Source organism: Hemicordylus capensis, chromosome 17 (assembly GCF_027244095.1).
Source record: "Hemicordylus capensis ecotype Gifberg chromosome 17, rHemCap1.1.pri, whole genome shotgun sequence".
NCBI classification, from domain to species: Eukaryota; Metazoa; Chordata; class Lepidosauria; order Squamata; family Cordylidae; genus Hemicordylus; species Hemicordylus capensis.
Window position 1 is genome coordinate 14,099,994 of NC_069673.1, and position 19,583 is coordinate 14,119,576.

At 54.5% G+C, this 19,583-nt stretch overlaps 2 protein-coding genes across 6 annotated transcripts in view; both read right to left on the reverse strand.

The window, feature by feature from the left end:
* Positions 1 to 2,189, reverse strand: part of NSMF (NMDA receptor synaptonuclear signaling and neuronal migration factor) — a 34,525-nt gene extending 32,336 nt beyond the window's left edge. For both annotated transcript variants that reach the window (XM_053282110.1, XM_053282109.1), the window contains exon 1: positions 1,897 to 2,189. In XM_053282110.1, coding sequence (XP_053138085.1) covers positions 1,897 to 1,967 — 71 coding nt within the window. In that variant the 5' untranslated portion in view covers positions 1,968 to 2,189. The remainder of the gene's footprint in view (positions 1 to 1,896) is intronic.
* Positions 2,190 to 12,521: 10,332 nt separating this feature from the next.
* The window catches only part of PNPLA7 (patatin like phospholipase domain containing 7), a 57,082-nt gene continuing 50,020 nt past the window's right edge, over positions 12,522 to 19,583 (reverse strand). For all 4 annotated transcript variants that reach the window (XM_053282018.1, XM_053282017.1, XM_053282021.1 and 1 more), the window contains exons 29-35: positions 19,322 to 19,438; positions 18,160 to 18,308; positions 17,412 to 17,564; positions 16,759 to 16,869; positions 14,867 to 14,954; positions 13,948 to 14,051; positions 12,522 to 13,453 (exon numbers count right to left, since the gene is read on the reverse strand). In XM_053282018.1, the coding sequence (XP_053137993.1) occupies positions 13,373 to 13,453; positions 13,948 to 14,051; positions 14,867 to 14,954; positions 16,759 to 16,869; positions 17,412 to 17,564; positions 18,160 to 18,308; positions 19,322 to 19,438 (803 nt within the window). In that variant the 3' untranslated portion in view covers positions 12,522 to 13,372. The remainder of the gene's footprint in view (positions 13,454 to 13,947; positions 14,052 to 14,866; positions 14,955 to 16,758; positions 16,870 to 17,411; positions 17,565 to 18,159; positions 18,309 to 19,321; positions 19,439 to 19,583) is intronic.

A 19,583-nucleotide genomic window follows, 5' to 3' on the forward strand; every position in this document is an offset into this window, starting at 1 on the left:
CAATTCGTGCCGCTCGTTCCTGAGATTTCAGCCAAGAGCTTTCAAGCCTGCTCCCTTGGCTATGTGGACTAAAGGCTTCCTTTAAAAACAAACAAAAGGTTCCGAACGTTCCCGGAATTTCACACTCTGTACCAACCGCGTGGCCTGAAAACAGGTGCCCTTAGAGAGCATCCCTCTGTGGGCAAACAAAGAACCCTGATCTAAACACAGGGGCGGAAAACTGTGTGCTCCACAACATTGCAACTCAGTGTAGAAAAGACACCCTAGGATCCGAACGATAAACAGAAATCCGAGGCAGCAACGGGGCTCCCGGGACAAACTCAAAACCTTCTCCAGAAAAGGAGCTCTCTCCACTCCACTCAGAAAGCCGGTTCACCTCTTGCAGTTGCAAAAGATTCCCTGGCACCTGCGTCAGTTCAGTTTCTCCGTCTGTATCTGTGCAAACCACCCAGTCTCAACCAAAGGACGCTTCCCTCGGAGGAAGAGATTTATGGCCTCAATCCTCCGAGAAGGCCACATTTACATGTGAACCATCCTCTGCAGCGTGCTGGGGATTCTTGTCGGGTTCGTGCTGCCTATATCACCACTCTCTCCGCCACCCTCCGATTGATGTTTGGGGGGGACACACACACACTCTTAGGCGGATTGTGCACACAGCGTGCCCAGCAGAGCACAGAAGACAGTGGCGAGGCCCAGAGACTCCTTCATGCTCAGGACCCCCCTTTCTGGAGCGGTGGGACCTCCGTGCCCTGTGGCTTGTTGAAGGCTAGTCAAAGAGGATTCCCTGGCCGGGGGGGGGGGGGGCGTTTAACCCCAGCCCTGTGCTGCATTCCCAGAGCTGGAAGTTCACGGGAGCAGCAGCCGTGGACTCCTTGGGGCTGTGCCAGGAGCGGTCCACGGCTGGGCAGTCCGCCAAGCGCCTCGCGCCTCACGTCAGCGGCTATTTCGACCCAGCGCAAAGCAAAGCGACAGCCAGACTAAAAATACGGGAGTAGCACAGCATGGCCGGCAGCGCTGCCTGTCCCGCGCTGGACAACTCCACACTTGCTGGGAAGATGCTCGAGAAGACGCAATGCCCCCCCACCCCACCCCCGAGGTGGGCTCCTGGGCGCCGCTGGAGAGGGAAAGTCTGCGGGGATGGGGGGCGGGAGGAAAACTTAGCAGCCGGGAAACGCTGGGCCACAAATTGGGGGGGGGGGGGCGCGTTTGACCAACCACGGATAGGAGGGGCGCCACCCGCCTTCCCATCATGCTGGTGTGCACAAGCCGCCTGCTGCTGGTCTCTTTATGGCGAGGCAGCAGGCAGGCAGCAGCCGTGCGCTTCTGTGCACAGCCGGGCAAGGGCATAAAGAGAGGCAGCCGCCGCTCAGCTGGCTCGCAGCAATGCTTCAGCTCGCCCAGCAGACCAACCCCGTGCCCAGGAGACATCGACCAGATTTCCGTGGTTTCGCACCAGCCTCGACTGGTGTCCCCAGCCGCCGAGCAGGGCGCGTGGCAGCCCGCCTCCTCCGCTTCCCCGTGCACGCTTGTGCCCGGACTCCAGAGCAGCCCCCGCTTCGCCCTCCCTCCGGCGCGGCGCGGCTGCTCCCTCCTCTGCCATACCCAGGCTCACCTCCGCAGAAAGGGGGGGGGGCCGGTGGAAGCACACCACTTGTCGGGGGGGGCCTGGCCCGACCTCCCCCCGCCCCACAAGCCCCCTTCCAATCCTCTGCGCGTCGCATTCAGCCTCCTGTCGATGGCGGAAGGGGGAACCTGCGCCCTGCGCGTCCTCTGCGCCCCCGTTCCTTTTACGCACAAGCCTCCAGGGCCCCGCTCTTGCCCTCACTGCCCCCGCCATACGCCGGCCCCTCTGCCGCGCCCCCCCCCGCCCCATCTGCCTCCGACCCCGGTGCTCACCTGACTTTGGCCGCCACCGACGCCACGGCCTCGTTGCGGAGTGCGCGGCGCTTGGAGACGGCCGTGCCCATGGTCCTCCTGCAGGCTCATCGCCGCCGCCGCGCGCAGCCACCGCCGCCCATGCTGCGCCCCAGCCGGGCTGCGATCACCGCCACCGCCGCTGCCCGGGCTGAAGCCGCCGCCCCCTCCTCCTCCGCCCCCTCCGGGCGGGCCCCGCCTGTGGCGCTGAGGGGGGAGAAGGAGGGTCGCCACGCTGCACTGCTGCCCATTGACTGCAGCTCGGGCGCCGCCGCCGCAGGAGAGCGCGGCGGGGCGGGGCGCAGGAAGCTCGCGGGGCGGCGTGTGACCATATTTGGGAGGACAACGCTCCCCGCCCCCGCCGCACCGCTCGCCGGCTTTGGGGCTGGCCACGAGGGGCGCCTCTTCTCCGCGCTAAGCGCACGTTGCGCCCGGCGAAGGAAAGTGCGTCTCCAAAGGGGAGCCTCCTTTCTGCTCCGGGGCAGAAGCGAGCGAGGGACCCGCCGCATCGCCTTTGGAGACGCGCAGCCTGCGGAAGGAAGGGGAGCTGGCACGGAGCTCCAGCCCTAAAGCTCCTGCATCCCGCTTCCCGCAGGGACGGGACACCGAGGGATGTCTGTGAAGCCCACGAGCCGGGCATGGAAAGGGACAGCCCGGTCTCCCTGGTTCTGCAGCTCGCAACAATACTCCGAGGTAGACTGTCACTCTCCACCGAGGTTCCGTTCCTACCCATTTGCGGCTCATCGGAAGTGGCTCGCGGAAGCAGACCCAAGCTTCAAGAGCCCGAAGCCAGAGAGGTGCTTCTTCTTCTGGGAAGCCTCCAAGCAGGGCATCTTCTGTGTCCCGACCCCCTCCCCCCCCAATACTCGGAGGTAAGGTAAGGTGCCTCTATCCACAGAGGCTCCATGACTAACCGTCGTGGCTAAAATGGAGACAAGATCATCAACCCCTGCTCAAGCAGACCCAAGTTCCAACAAGTCTAGTATCCTCCCTCAACCAGGTGCCTCCAGCAAGCCCACAAGGAGGAGAGGAAGGCAACAGACCTCGTGTACACTCAGGGTTGTTCTTGAAGGCAGACTGCCTCTGGGCATGGAGGCCCTCTTCCTTTCCAAAAGTCCATCACTCCATTTCCAACAGTGACCAAGCGAATGCCTTTGGGGAGCCCCCAAGCAAAACATGACCCTAACCCTAACCGAACCCTAACCCTTCCCTTGTTTGTCGGCGGCGGGGGCTACAGTATCTGGTATTCGGAGGTAGCCTATCCCTGAGCATGGAGGTTCCACCAGTTTCTGCTCACTCCCAAATCACACTCCTCTGCTATACACCCTGATATGACCCTCACCAGATGCCACCAGCAATGAACACACATAGAAACAAAACATAGGAACAGAGGAAGCTGCCATATACTGAGTCAGACCATTGGTCTATCTAGGTCAGTATTGTCTTCACAAACTGGCAGCAGCTTCTCCAAGGTTGCAGGCAGAAATCTCTCTCAGCCCTAGCTTGGAGATGCTGCCAGGAAGGGGACATGGAGCCTAGATGCTCTTCCCAGAGCGGCTCCATCCCCTGAGGGAAATCTCTTCCAGTGCTCACACTTCTAGTCTCCCATTCAGCTGTAAACCAGGTTGGGCCCTGCTTAGCTAAGGGGACAAGTCATGCTGGCTGCCACCAGACCAGCTCTTCTGCACCCCACCTCTGGGATCTGAAGGAGGAGTCCCCAGCGGAGAGACCTCCCCTCTCCAAGAGCACCTGCCTGCCTTCCACCCTGCAAAGCTCGCAACCCACCACCTTCCTGAATGCATCCTACCACCACGTCTCCACAACCCACCAGAGGGTGGCTAAGCCCTTTTGGGCTGGAGCGAGTCTAGCGGCCCAGTTTCCGAGCTGTCAGCCGGCACCATGCAGACTGATCTGCCCCCACAACCATCTGGGCACAGCTCACCCCGGGGGACAAAAGCCTGCTGTGCCTGTTGGCTTCTAGCCTGCGCCACTCGCATGACTCAGCTTTCGACACCAGCGAGCAAATGTTCGCTACAGCGGCATGCCAGCCCAGGCTGCTGACCTGGTTTGGAAACAAAGAGGGTGCTTGCTTGCTTCAACAGGGTGAGGACATCGTGAGCGGCTTGGATCGCTCAGGGTGCTGGAACCTTACTGCCTTGGATGGGGTTGCTTGATGGAATGCATGCCTCTGAGGATATGCAGAGTGCATCGGCATGTATCTCACTCTCTCACATGTGCACACAGGCTGGAGTGACCCTCCGCTTTTGATCTGGGAGGATGAGGAAGAGAGGGTGTCCAAGCCCAAACCGGGGCCTTTGCTGCTACGACTATGAATATTTATATACCACTCTTCAACCCAAGTTCTCAAAGCAGTTCACATAGAAAAATAAATAAAACATGAATAAGATGGTCCCCGTTCCCAAAGGGCTCGCCCTCTAAAAAGACACACAAAAAGCAGTATAGAAATATGTTTAAACAAATAAATAAATGTGAAATAAATAGCATGGCATACAATCGCAACTGCAACCTATCAAACCGTGTTCTTTCATTCTCCGCGCATCTTTCTTTTCCCGTGTAAACCGCTTTGAGAACTTGGGTTCCAAAGCGGTCTGTAGTACATATCTGCGGACGTAGCCTAAGGCAGGCAACCCGCAAGGAGGCAGATCCTGGCTGACAGTATGTACAAGCCCTCTGGAAGGAAATGGGGCGTGAAAGTCAGCCAGATCAAGAGCAGGAGTAAGCCATGGCTTTGCTGCCGTGAACAAATAATGCTGTACCTTTCCTTGGGCTGTTCAGATTCTGCCTGTCCTCACACCTTCCTTCCTTCCGTCTCTGGCACAAGCGCCATGCAGGCTCAAAGCCATCAAGGTGGCCTCTGATGCTGATGTCAGTTTCTGCTTCTTTGTTATGGCTTTCTAACATCCACAAACGCAGCCCTAGGACATCAGGTTCTGCTAAAGCGATCGCAGCCCAAGCCGTAACATTTGCCATTCGGTACGCCTTATTATTATTGTTATTTTTAAGAAAGCTGGTGTTCCTCTTTCTCTCCGTTTCCAACTCTTCACAACCTCAGCAAAAGAAAGAGAGAACGCCATCTCAAACTAGCAACTCCATACTAAACCCACAGCAAAGCAGAACAAATGAGCTGAGCGGCGGTGGAGACAACTCCAGAATGAAACAGCAGCAACGAAGAAAGATAAAAATGAGCCAAACACAGAGAGGGAACATAAATCAGTGCAACGTGTGTGGTACACAAATGTTGCACTGGGAAAAGCTGGGTTCTTTTGTGGCCTGGATAAACCTATGCAAAGGAAAAGGCCATTATTTCTCTTGCTTTGCATCAATGTTATCCTGCAGTTTTAAATATCATTTTGCATGATTTAGTCTGGGTTTGCAATTAGGCATGAGGGAGGAGCAAGGAGCATCATCCGACAGGGAAGCTTCTCAAGTACCTGGAAACTGAATCAACCACCTTTGGGCCTTTTGAGATTCTGCATCACCCACATTTTAACCACATAACCATGAGGACTAGATACTTGCTGTGTTTTTTTCAATTAAAGAAAGTTCCACTGTGTATCCTTGTGGCAAACGCCCAGCTCTTCCTGAGAGCCACCCTTGTGGCTAGCCATGCTGCATTTGACATGCTGGCAGAGCAGAGAGCGTGCCGTGTCATATTTTGCAGGATAAATTCCATTCGCTGGCAGATGTACAGCTGGAAAAGGAGTTGCAGACCGATGCAGCCTCATGACAAGCTCTCTATACGATACGTGGGTGCAAACACGTTTGCTGCAGTCACATGCAACATGTTGAGGGGTACCCTTAAAACACTTCTAGGCTTTAAAGGTACCCCTATGCTTTTTCACCGTGGGGAAAAGCGAAATGGCTCGAAACCACAACCACGAATATTGATAGACCGCTTTTCAACCAAAGGTCTCAAAGCGGTTTACACAGAAACATAAAACATCCATAAGATGGCTCCCTGTCCCCAAAGGGCTCACAATCTAAAAAGAAACATAAGACAGGCACCAGCAACAGCCACTGGAGGGATGCTGTGCTGGGGTCGGAGAGGGCCAGTTGCTCCCCCGCAGCTAAATATAAGATAATCACCACTTGGAAAAGTGTGTCTTTGCTCAGTTAGCAGGGGTGACAAGAGCTGAAGAAAATGGCATCTGGTCGCTGCCTTCATCCAAAGTCTAGCATGAGGGGGAGGGGGGAACACACTCTTTGGTTTCACCCTCAATTATCTCTTTGAGTGGTTTTTCCGGGGAAGCACGCCTGCCTTCACTGCTCCACACAGAAGCGAAGAGCTGCACGCAATCCCCCCGCAAGGACTTCCTGGAATACTAATTTCTTTGGGGCCCTCACAGAGGGGATGTTAGTTAAGGCTGCGGTCCTGGTTTTCTTTTCGTGTGGCGCTTTTAATTCAGCCAGAGCGCGGAGATCTGCCAAGTGCCTAGCTGGCCTTCTCCACTTTTCTCCTCTGCAGCAAATCACCAGCAATTGGGACTCTGGGTAAATGGTTGGTCAGAGAGGGTGCCTGAAAGGAACCTTGAACAGCAAAACACAAGGGGTGGCGAGAGCCTCGTCAGGTGTGGCGGAGACAGAAGCCCAGCCAAAGAAATGGGCAGAGGTTCAAAGGAGGATCTACAAACACTATCCAGAGCCGGTCAATCACGACAAAAGCGCGATCCTCTAGTGGCTTCAATACTGGAGGAAAACATTTTTGCATTTTTCTCCCCACAGGCCCGGGAGACAGGGACATGCTTGGATTTCACTTGCATTATTAGCTCTTCTCTGGCCTTTTGCTCCGTTTCTAACTGTCGTTTGTTGACTTTCGTCTTCCAGGCTGGACGTTATGTTCCTCATTGTGCATTTCTAGTACAAACAGACCAACTCTGCACAGGGACAACAAGAGACCCAGACGTGCCACTCAAAAATCCGTGGGAAGGTTGCTAAGGCTTCTGGCAAGTAGATTTGCACACGAGGAGATCCCCGCTGCAGCATGGAGTTTTGAAGCAGTGCTTTGAAGTGGGCAGTGTTTATTGCCCGGGCGAGAATCTCTCTCTGTGGTCGCTAAGAGTCAACACCGACTTGAGGGCACTTAATCCATCCATCATGTTTATTGCAAATGTCCGTCCAGTTAGGGACTCTCTGCCATATGCAATGCACCCATAGCGCACTGGGGCAGCATCTGCTTTGCATGCAGAAGGTCCCTAGGTCCAATCTCTGGCAGCTTCGGTTGAAAGCAGCAGCACCCCCACCCTTGGGATCTGTCCCTGGGAGCTGAGGTCCAACCACATGCTTGGGAGTTATAGTCCGACACCCCTGGTTCAAAGTATCTCATATCAGAAGCCTTGGAGAGGCCTCTCTCTGATCGAGACGTTGGGGTTGAGAGACAGCTGCCTGCCAGTCGCAAGTGTTTCAGGGGCATCCGTGTCTTCTCTGCTCCCTGATTCACAAAGTTTCACAGATGTTCCTCCACATCAGCAAGGCAAGCCTCAATGGCTTGAAGAAGGGCTTGGATCACTTCATGGAGGAGAGGTCTATCATCGGCTACTAGTCAGAGGGCTATAGGTCACCTCCAGCCTCCGAGGCAGGATGCCTCTGAGTACCAGTTGCAGGGGAGGAACAGCAGGAGAGAGGGCAGGCCCTCAACTCCTGCCTGTGGGCTTCCAGTGGCATCTGGTGGGCCACTGTGGGAAACAGGATGCTGGACTAGATGGGCCTCCTTGGGCCTGATCCAGCAGGGCTGTTCTGATGTTCTGACATTCTTAATCAGTCAGTCAGTCGGAGGCCGACATGTCTGGGCTGAAATCTGCTCATTAGCAAAACTCCAAACAGCGTAATTGGGGGAAATTATGCCAATCAGGAAGATGTGCGTCTGTTTACTTTAGAGATGTTGTGATGTGGAGAGAAAGGAGGAAAAATCCGGCCAAAGCAGAGATCCGCCACGGAGAACGGAGGCAAAGGGCACCCTGTCTGTCAGCCCTTGACTCCTGCTTGTCAACTTGTGATTTCCAAACCTGTTTTCTCCCAAAGTGGGGACGGAATGGGATTGGGGGCAGCCAGGCAGAACAGGACAGGCAGCACAGGTTTGACCTTCTGTGCTGATAAGGGTAGCATTAAAGACACCACTTTCCTCCTTATGCCCTCAACAGACAAGAGCCCGATTTACATATTACGTTCAGTACTCGCACAAGTATACAGAGTACACAGGTAGAGTTATTCACACAACAGAAATGTACATGCAACCTCCCGTGTTGCTAATTTTGTGCCACTGCACATAAAGTTCATCAAGAAGTTGTAAAGGCTTCCCCTCATCTAGCGGATGAGGATCGTTAAGTAAACGAAGTTATGATATGACGGGTATTTATATACCGCTTTTCAACAAAAAGTACCCAAAGCAGTTTACATAGATATAAATAAATGTAACAAATGGCTTCCTGTCCCCAAAGGGCTCACAGTCTAAAAAAGAAACATAAGACAGACACCAGCAACAGCCACTGGAGGGATGCTGTGCTGGAGATGGATAGGGCCGGTTGCTCTCCTCCTGCTAAATAAAGAGAAACCACTTTTAAAAGGTGCCTCTTTGCTCAGCAGGGGACAAGTTGTTCATGCTCTATAGGCTTATTTCGTTTCAGACTGATTTATTCGATTGATAGTGTTTCAGAAGGATGTAGATGATTGATGGATGGTGGTGAGATTAATTGTACTGGTCAATAACTGTCGTAAAGATCTGATTCCGATTCTGTTATCCACCCGTTAACTTGAACCCAGGTACAGCAACACACTTCCGATCATCTGCATCATTCCCACATAAACATTGTACATGTGTACATCATCATATCTGTATAGGGCTGAGATTGCCAATGAAAGCATCACCTGATGGCTTTCTGCCCGCCACCCAGGTCTTTTTTTTTTTTTTAAAGGCCAAAAAGCCTGGACTGAAGAAGAAGAAAAGATGGCAACCCAAGACCGCATGACTGCCGTCAGGGTTCTTTGCAAAGAGCTTCAGAATCTCTGTGCTCATCTCCGCAAGGCAAGGATCCTTTTGGAGCCTAGGAGTGAGACCCAGCACCATGCAGAATTTTGCAGATTGGGGACAGAGGCAGTCAGAGACTTGACCGAGGCTGTGCAAACGTCCATGGCAGACTCAGGTAGTCACGGCCTGGCCCTGATGAAAACCCTGACTGGTTGGCTTTGCTGCCCAGTTTTCAGCCAGCTGCTGCAGCTGTGTGCCAATTACAGATTATAATGTTTGTCTCTCCGTAGCGTGGAATCAACTTCCCATGCTGATTTCTGCCCATAAAGGGTTGCTGGAGGCACAGTAGCAGGCCAGGCTGTTTCCTCTCCCCTTGTGGCTTGGCAACCCGACAGATGTCCTTTCTGGCCAGGCATGGCAGAGACCCAGAGAACCAACCTCCTGGCTAGATTTCTTTTCAGCCCCTTGTGCAATTTCCAAGCGCAGCTTCTGCTCTCCAGGGGAAACCCAGCCAGCAGAACAATTAATGAAGTTTATCTCAGCGCTCCAGAGATCAGAAAGCAGCGGCTTAGGCGGTGGGGGGGGGGGGAGTTGGTGTGGGGAGATGATGACAGGCAAAGTCCAAAGTTGTACTCCAGCAGAACTGTTGCTGTAGAGATGAGCTCTCCGTGGAGGGAGTTGGAGGCCTTTCCTTGCCTGTGGGAACAAGCTGTGGTGCTTAACAAATCCAGTGCTTCCTTGAAGCGTAAAGGTAAAGTGTGCCATCAAGTCGATTTCAATTCCTGGCACCCACAGAGCCCCGTGGTTTTATTTTGGTAGAATACAGGAGGGGTTTCCCATGGCCTCATTCCAACGTCTAGTATTGTGGTTTCAAATAAACCCCATGCTTTCTGGAGTGATTTGACCCTCCCGACTTTCCTTTTCAGCTTCCTTTTCACCACTCCCCTCATTTTTGAGAAGTTTCTGAAGTCCAATGTATCTGTGCTGGGCTCCCTGGACAATTCTCCACTCACATATATGCTGCATTGGATCCCACTATGGTCACTGTTCCCCAGTGGTTCTGCAACTCTGACGTCTCACACCAGGTCCTGGGCACCACTCGGGATGAAGTCTAAGGTTGCCAACTCTCGGGTTAGTTCTGCGACTAACTTTTCTAAGGCACAGTCATTTAGCACATCTAGAAATTTGGACTCTCTCTCATTACCTGAATGTGAATTTACCCCAGTCTATGTGTGGGTAGTTGAAGTCACCCTTTAATCAATCAGTCAATCAGTTACTTAATCTAATCTATCTATCTAAATTCTATACTGCCAAAAACTTACGTCTCTGGGCAGTTTACAATAAAAAAACCTATTACTATTATGACTACATTGTCTCTCTTTGACTCTTCTCTTATTTGCTTCTCCAAATCCCAGGTCACTCTCAGCGTTTTGATCCGCAGGGCAATAGCACGTCCCCAGTAACACATTTCCTTTCAGTCCTCGTATTGTCACCCATCACGATTCTGTGGAGGACTCCAGTCCACCTAGGTTTTCCAGCTTGTTAGATTCTATCCCTTCTTTAATAGGAACAGAGGAAGCTGCCATAGACCCTTGGTCCATCTAGCTCAGTCTTGTCTTCACAGACTGGCAGCGGCTTCTCCAAGGATGCAGACAGGAGTCTCTCTCAGCCCTATCCTGGAGATGCTGCCAGGGAGGGAACTTGGAACCTTCTGCGCTTCCCATCTTCTAAAGGGAATATCTCACAGTGCTCACACATCAAGTCTCCCATTCATATACAACCAGGGCAGACCTTGCTTAGCTAAGGGGACAAGTCATGCTTGCAACCACAAGACCAGCTCTCCTCCCCCAATCCTCCCCTTTTAAAGCTACTGCCAGACAATGTGACTCTGTCCTCTGACACTTTGCTGTAAAATTCCAGTCTGGCAGGACTTTTCTTTTCTTTTTGGAAGGGGGATCCACCGTTATAATCCCTTGGAGTAATTCCCTCCTTGCCGAAGAGCAGCCGTAGCAGCTAAGGTTTAGCAAATGGCTTTTATTTTCCTGCAAGAGGACCTCCGCTTGGGTCTAGCAGCAACGGCAGGGTTTAATGAGCTGGAGAGAAAGAAACAAGGGCATGGCTTCGCTCTAGCAGAAGAACGCACTCTCATGATTGCTGGCAACATTCAGAAGGCTCCCAGAGAAATTAAAACGATAATGGGCACTAAAGGCAGGCGTTGTTTTGATGGATCTCCTCGAGGATATATCAAGACAAGAGGACGTGGAAATAATGTTAATGTTTAATGACTGCAGCAAAAATATTATTAATTGTATCAGGCACCCAGAAGGGACCAACAGTGAGAAAGCCCTTTCGATAAAAACAGTCTCGCTCTCTGTGAAATGGCGACACTTTTTGTTTATTGAAGAAGAGTCAAGGCTTCAGCATTTTAGGGGGAAAGAAGAGGGTTAAAATTGCTGTTGAACTAGCAACAGATTTTGTATCATGCTGTAAAATGTTTTTTGGACTCTGCTTGTGTTAAAGCAATTGTGGATATTCCTAATCTTTGAGGGTATTATATGTCACGTTTGAATAATAATAATAAAAACACCCCCCAAAATTCTGCTGCTCTCTTTAAACAAGTTGCTAGACCTCACATTAAACAAGTTGCTAGACCACACAACATGTGCTTGAAAGCCTGGTGACATCTCAGGAACTAGAAACGTGGAGTTGGATATCAACTTTTTAAAAAACTGGGCAACAGCCTTGACCTTATATTTCTAGTCCCAATTTAGGGCAGAAAAAAAGCAGAATTATGCAATCTGTCGAGCTCCTTCTTTCAAATCATTTTGTTCCTCCCTAGGGAAGAGGAAGAAGCAATGCCCTGCCTTGTTACCTCCCCACCCCAAATGTCTGGGAAGAAGCAACACACAAAAGATGCCACCATAATCACTATAATCAGCTTGGGAGACGTGGGCGTGGGGGACGTCAGCCGCTGCCTGCAGGTGAAAAGCCGGGGGGGGCACCATTTCTGCTTCCCCAAGAGCAGGAAGGGGCTTTGGGGGACAGTTGCTCAAAGTTGTGCATCAGCAGGGGTGTGTGTGTGCGCTTTAGAAGGTTGGCTGAAGGCACACCCTAACCCCTTGCCTTATAGATCAGGCTGAAAACATGGGGCACAGATTGCTCTTAGGAATGTGAGCATATTGCAAAGAACTGAGCATGCTACAGGGCAATCCATCGTCCAAAAGCAAAGCATAAGCCCATGGCCTCTTCACACAGACTCTCTCTGACTTGGGTGTAGGGGGTAAAACTGGTGCAAACGATCACGTGCAAATGTTCAGAAAGAACAAACATCCTAGGTAGACTTCAGCCAGTCATATTCTCTCCCTCCGCTTGGCCGGCCTCACAGGGCTGTTGTGAGGATAACAGAGAAGAGGCTAGGCCAATCACTGCGTTCCTCCAACACCCATACAAGAAAACCCTGCCGGAAAGTAGCCCCCCCCCACCCACAGATCAGATCTGCGACGCCCATGTTGTAGACCTGAATGACTCCCGCTCCCCAATATGTCACCGGACATTGACTCACAGCCCGCCCCACCCCCCGAAACTGCAGCCGCAGCGAGGATTTTTTCTCAATGACACAAACCTATCTGGTTGCCGTTTTTATTTGTTCATTAAAACAAACGGGAGAGACAGAGAGAGAGACAGACGGATGCCATGACCCGAAACAGGCTCGTTTAGGCGGCCTGCGGGAAGCAGTCTCGGAAAGGCGAGCAAGGGAGCTGCTTGCTGGGGTCCTCCCCTCAGCCGGCAACAGAGAAAGGCGATCCAGCGAAGGCACTTCTTCAATCCAACCGTTCCTGGCGAGGTAGCTGCTGGCGCTGCCGCCAGACGCGACAGCTCCCGACAGATGGCTCTGTTATCGCCCCGTGTCGGATGCGGGCGGGGAACATCCCGATGTATTTGCATCTTGACATTCCGGCTTCCTGCTAACTGTCAGCAGAACCTTTTGTTCCCAGCCGTAGGTGCAGGCAAGGGAGCGGCAGAAATCTCGGCAAGGGGCGGCGGGGTTGGCTTCAGAGTGCCAAAAACCGCCCCTGAACTGGGCAAAGCAGCCTCCCCCCCCAAAAAAACAAACCAACCCGTGCCGCCCCCTTGTTCACTGGACAAGCAGAAAGGGTACCACCAACTCCACACCCGGCCAGCGTCCAACAGCACCACCCCAGAATCCTTTGGGGCCAAGCCACTCTGGAGGCTTCTGCGGGCTTGTAGCCGAAAAAGACGACGACTGGAGGGTGGGGGTGGGGGTGGGGGTGGCAGGAGGGGAGGCTGGGTGAGGGTCCTGCCCTCCCACCACAGGCTGAGGCCCCTGCCCGGACGTTGGGCAAGAAGTTAAAGAAAAAGCCACACCGCTACATCTCAACCAGGCAAGTCTGTAATGGCAAGAAGAGAATGCGTGGGCATGCGGCAGGCTGTAGCGCCTCGGGGGGGCGGGGGGGGTTAGCTCAGCTCCGTCCCACTGCCGGAGGGGCTCTCCTGACTGGCCATGCTGGTCCGCTTCCGGAGCCGGACTTCTTGATCCTGAGAGAGAGAGAGAGAGAGAGAGAGAGAATTGGTTTCGAGCCGTAAGCAACGTGCGGAAGACACCCAGCCCGAGTCTCCTTTCGGTAAGCTACGTTCCACCCCGTGTCACAGGAACCTCGGTTGCTGCTTCCGACCGAGTCAGGCCAGCGGTCCATCTAGCTCAGTTTGGTCTACCCTGACGGGCAGCGGCTTCTCTGAGATTACAGGCTGGAGTTTCTCTCAGCCCGATCTGGAGGTGCTGTCAGGGACGGAACCTGGGACCTTGTGCAGGCAAAGTGGGGCCTCCACCACGGGCCCATCCCCGAAGGGGGATAATATCTTAAAGCAGACACACCCACATGTGGTGTCCCGCCCAAATGCAAACGAAGATGGACCCTGCTTAGCAAAGGGGACGATTCAGGCTCACTCCCATCAGGCCAGCTCTCTTCCCCTCTTCCCCCACCTCCACAGGCAAGACCCCCCCCCCACCGCATCCCCAAAAAGGCTCTTACGGAGTCGGAGTCGTCTTCTGCCTGGCTACTCAGGAAGTTGACGTAGTCATCCCTGTGGCTGCCCAGAACCTCTTCCTCGTACTCTGTCTGGTAGTCAGACTCATCTGCCCAGAAGGGAGAAACTTATTTCAAGCGGGAGAGAGAAGAATGCTCACAGCAGAGCAGACGGACTCGGGGAGGGCGAAACCCCCTCCAGATTCTTCATGGTCTCACTGGCAGGAATGGAAGTGTGGAACGTAAACAGCTGGCATTTCTGTCCTATCTGGGACCTCCAACTCGGGCGCACAGGCGATTCGATTACAGCCCCCACCCGTCAGCCCTGAATCATACCACAAGCCGACTCCTGAAATTGCAGGCGGCCCGAGACACAGAAAGGAGCAGATTCTCCGTTTGGGAAGGCAAAAGAAGCCCCCAAGTGAGAGTGAGGCAGGGCAGAACTGGGGGTGCGAAGGGGAGCTCCTCTGCCTATAGGCAGTCCTGCTAAAATCTGATCGGTGGTTATTGGAGCAAGGGAGAGGAGTGAACCCGTGGATGGATGCTCTCCTCCACTGCCTGAACACCTCCGTTTTGCTTCTTGGCCGAACCTTAAGCACACAGCACTTCCTAAATCAACAGCCCTATTCAGATTACTTCTGCACTGAGCGTAATCTGCATATCCCGCAAGGCAGCAGCTGCAGAGCAAACAGACGACTCGAGCCAGCGAGCCAAGCTGCATTTACCGAGGAAGGGTTTCGTGTGCTCAGCTGATGAGAGCAGGATGGACCCCAGAGAGCCACACAGGAGGAGGATCCCAGCGCCCTCTCAAAAGCAAGGAGCTAAATTTCCGGGACAGGGGTGGTGATGGTTTAAGCAAACCCACCCAGGAAGGCAAAACTCAGCCTCCCTCCTGGGAGAAGCCCCTCACACCCCACCCACTCACCATCTGCCACGACCACAGGCTTGACGGGTTCAATTCTGGAGACGATTTCTGCCAGGTCGGTGAATGAGGTGGTGGGGCAGGTGACGATCTGGAAAAGAAGGAAAGGCTCCGTTATGGCTCACTCCCTCCTTTGTGCCTGATATTTGTCCAGCCCAAGTGGAAATACTCTGCCAAGCATCCGGGGGGGGGAAACCACACCTGTGGTTAGGGTTGGCCAAGTAGTCCCAGATCCAAAGCTCTGGGTGAGAATCTCACCAGGCAGCCCTGGGCAATCCACGGCCTTGGCTGACCACCCCGCAATATAGGAGCCCAGAGTGGTATACATGGATGTGTTTATTCTCACAACAGCCCTGTGAGGTAGGTTAGGCCGAGAAAGAAGCAACTGGCCCAGAGTCGCCCACTGAGTTTCATGGCTGAAGGGGGATTTGAACTCGGGTCTCCCCAGCCCGAATCCAACACTCTAACCACCACACCGGCTCTCTATTACTGCTACAGTAAAAAGAAAACGTTGGTTTTCCAGGCTCTAAATCATTGAGAGAAAGGAGCTGATTTGCAGCTCTCTCTGTGCAGTTTTGTAAGGGAGAGAGGAAGGGGTGGGGTGGGGGGAATCGATGACTGCTTGGCTGGGGGTTCAGCAGGGCTTGCGATGGTCTGCCTGACAAATGGGGCCATGAAAATAAAGAGCCCTGGCACAGCCAGCAAGGCGTCTGCTCAACGGACCCACCGGGAGATTGGAAAGAGGAGCGACTGAGTGGCCACAGAGAGAGGCTGGCTGATGAGCGGAAGCAATCTCTGTTGAAAGGAGCCTTCCGAAAGGGCTGCCGGCCGAGGAACCGGTAAATTGGAGGCATAATGCAGAGGCAACTCCGCTCCCTGGCCAAAAGCGACTGGCCGCGGCCGCAGAGGCCCCTACAAAGGGCGGCCTTTAATTGGGCCTGCTATCTCCGCGTTGCAGTCGGCCTTGGGAACGGGGTGACTCAGCGGCCCACAATTCCAGACCGGTGCTGCGTGTATCAGAAAAATTAAACCTCCCCTAAGACGACGCCGTCAGGCGACCAGATAAAGGCTGCGAGGGCAGAGAATCCCAGCAAAAGGCCGGAAGCGTGCAGGGTAAACAGGCTGCTCGTTCCGGCACTGCCAAGGTGGTGTGCTTGGCCGTTCCACAAGATGGCTACCCTAATGAAGCAACTGGATGCCGAGATGTTGCATCCCCCCCACCCCGTATTCAGACTGGATGTAATCCCCCAATTCTGCCTCTAGCCCCCGTCTGCTGATCGGAAGCGACTGGACGACTGCCTGAAGCTGGCTTCCAATGCATCGGACCGTTGGCTCCCCGGGCTGCAGGCCCGTCAATGGCTACTAGGCTCAGAAGCAGGAGGCCTCCGAATCCCAGCTGCAGGGGAGCAGCAGCAGGAGAGAGGGCATGCCTTCGTCTCCGGCTTGTGGGCTTCCCAGAGGCCTCAGGTGGGACACGGCAGGGAACAGGAGGCTGGAGTGGATGGGCTTTGGGCCGGATCCCGCAGGGCTCTCCTTATGCTAGGAGCGGCGACATGGGACGTCCCTCTGCCCTGAACTCCCTGAGGCGAGCTGCTCCCCCTCAGCCTCAGCCGCAATCTGGGGAGCATAGCACTTGCCTTGCAGGGTTCTTTGGAAGATTACGTTTGGGTGACACCCGTGAAGCCCTTAACCTTTTGCACAGCCCTTTCTGAGCCTGCAGGGGACGGCTCTTGTCATCACACGAGCTGGCAGCAGCTCTCGGCTGACCCGGGAAGGAATCCATGCAGATCCTCCCTCCTCCCCTCCAACACGATGCAGGGATGTTGGTGGAGAATCATGCCTGGAGAACTAAAAGGCGGAAGGCGTCCCCCACTTCCCCCGCGCGGGATGCTTACGCATGACGGTTTGGACTGGCAGAGCTCCTGCCTGTCCTTCAGCATCTTGTCCAGGACGCCACTTCTGCTCCAGACGTTGAACACTGTCCTCCCGTGCTGATAGCCCACTTCCTGGAAAGAGACGGAGCGGTCAGTCGCGACAGCCGAGACGGGTCCACTTCGCGGGCCAGAGCTGGGGGGGGGGGAAGAGCCCTTGGCCTTGCCTGGAAGCCGGGAGCTGGCCTGCTGGGACAGGGGAGGGCTCTGCAAGGCCTCTTGGATGGCCCACACTGGACAAGAGGAAAGAAGGCAGAGCCCTCGGCCCGAATGCATAGCGGGGGGGTCTTTGCCAAGGCCTCTCTTGCAGGTCACGCTGGGCAGGAGGGAATAAGTCCGAGGCCTTTGCCAAGAGCCTTGGTGCGCCATAGGTTTGGCCAAGGCCTCTCCAGATCCTCATGCTGAGCAGAAGAGAGAGTTCGCGGGCCCTTTGCCTGGCGGGGTGAGTGAAGCCAAGGCTGCCGGTCTCGCAACTATTTGAGTGGACACCGTCTCGCGGTCTCCGCCAACGGAGGACGCTGGAAGCCCTTTGCCTCGCCTCGAGAAGGCAGGTAGAGACCCCGCCACCCATGCCGCTGGTCCGGCCTGCCGACTCCCACGCCCTGCTCGCAACTCACACAGATCTCGTCGAACTTCCCGAAGTCCAGGGTGCCGTAGCGGTCGATGGGTGGCCGGATGTACTCGCAGTAATCGCTGCTCTTGACCATCTCCAGCTGCCGGACGCAGCACACGTAGGCCAGCCGGGTCTGGATCTCTGCCATATTCAGCACCTGCCCAGCGCAGAAAGCATCGTCGTCACCGATGGGAAGACGGGTGGCGGCTGATCAGCAGCGAGCCTCCCTCACCTCCTCCCCCCTGCCGCCGAAACAGCCCGGCTGGGGAACTTGCTTGTGTGAGGAAAGCAAAGCAGGAATTCTCAAGACTGAGAACTACGCCTTCACTGAACGGCTACAAAACGGCTACAAAACGGCTACAAAACTTTTCTCAAACAGGTCGAGCTGCCATCACCTCCCCGAGCGGAACGGAGGAATCGTAGTTTGGGGAACATGCACGTTTCTTAGACAGTCTCAAGCCCAGAGAACTACCATTCCTAGAACTCCCCCAGGCCGTGGGGAGAATCACATGCATGGTCGATTCTCCTCTCTGCCCCTGCAATGGGTCCTTGCGGATGTAAAGCAACCTTGCAAAGAGAATCACAAGAGTTGCGAGGCCAGGAACGTCTACACTAGCCCAACCGGCCCAGAGCCTGAAATGAGAGCTCTGCCTTTTCATCTTTTCCCGTTTAAACCCAGAAACCCTTCTCTGCCTGGTCCCCTGGGACCGAATCTCCCTCGCCACAGGCGACCAGCGATTTAGTAGGGCTACCTTCACTTTCTCCACGAGGGGGTTCCACCTTTTCCACAGCAGCCACCAGCCAGAGAGGGCGTCGCCATAGTTGGTGAGGTTGGTCTCATCCCGGCTCCCCACGTCAATGGCAATGACCACTTTCGCCCCCATGGACCGCGCGACGTCCGCTGTCAGTAGCAACAAAGCAGCGTCACTCCCCGCCCCTCGAGGCGCTTCTGCTCTACCTGGCACGAGGCCACATTCCTGGCAGGACCTTTGCCACATGCCTCCCACGCCGGACGCCTGCCGGCACTGCGCCAGGAGAGTCATTTTCCCTCCAGAACGCTCTCTGGGAAATTCTCTCCCTCTCAGCAAAATGAGGGTGATTTATAGGCCCTCCTTGGTTCCAAGAATTCACTTTTCAGCCCAAACAGGGGAGGATTCTTGACAGCAAAAGGGCCGGAGACAGGATGACTCAGTGCTCTTCAGCAAGGCGAGGGCCAGGAGGTGAGAACAAAAAAAGGACAACCCAGGTGCCCCCGCAGATTTCATTTGGGGTGGGGGGCAAGTGGGGAAATCCTCGGCCAAGTTCAAAGGCTCACTTGCTGCACCCGGGTAGATAAAACTTTGAAAGCAGCCAGCACATCTTCAGCGTGGTTCATGCAGTCATTTACTCCTCTGCTGTAGCAATGTTGCTACTGCCACAGACCGGATTCAGTGTGTGACAACATTCAGAGTTCACCCACAAGGGGTGGCCAGCCTCAAGGCTCTCTAGCTGCGGTTGGACTACAAAACCCATCACCCCCACTACTGTTTAGTGTGGTAGGGGATTCTGGGAGTTGTAGTCCAAGAAGAGCCGGTGCGTTTTTGTTACCGCATGGCTTGTGGTGACAGGATCCCACCGCCATGAGCATGCGCACTGTTCCACACCCAAAACACAGCATATAAACCACGATTAATTCATCAACCTGGCTCTCTAAACCTAGCTCGGGTATCCCAAGTTGTGAACTAACCACGGTTCCGGGCATTCGGATGCAACGGGAAACCACAGCGACTTCAAAACCACACGTGGGAGCTTTAAATCCCGCCCCCAACGAGTACTGGAAGGAGTGAGGGGAGGGTGGAAAGCCAAGGATGGAAACGGGCCCTAGCTGCAAACCAGGGCTAAGCAAGCCGTGTGAACAGAGAGGGGCGAGGATACCTGGGAGATTGTTGATGTAGCCGCCATCCATCAGGAGGTGCCCGTCCTTTGGGTCGCAGAGGGGGGGCAGGTAGCCAGAGAGGGACATGCTGGCCCGGATGTAGCGCCACAGACAGCCTGGGGGTGGGGAGTGGGGGGAGAAAGGCAGAGGAGTTAATCCATCCCCCACATCAGCGGGGGGAAAAGAGGTGACTACATGTGAGTGCTGGGGGGTTATTTTGGGGGGTGGGGCCGAGCTCAGTGCTTGCATGCAGAAGGTCCC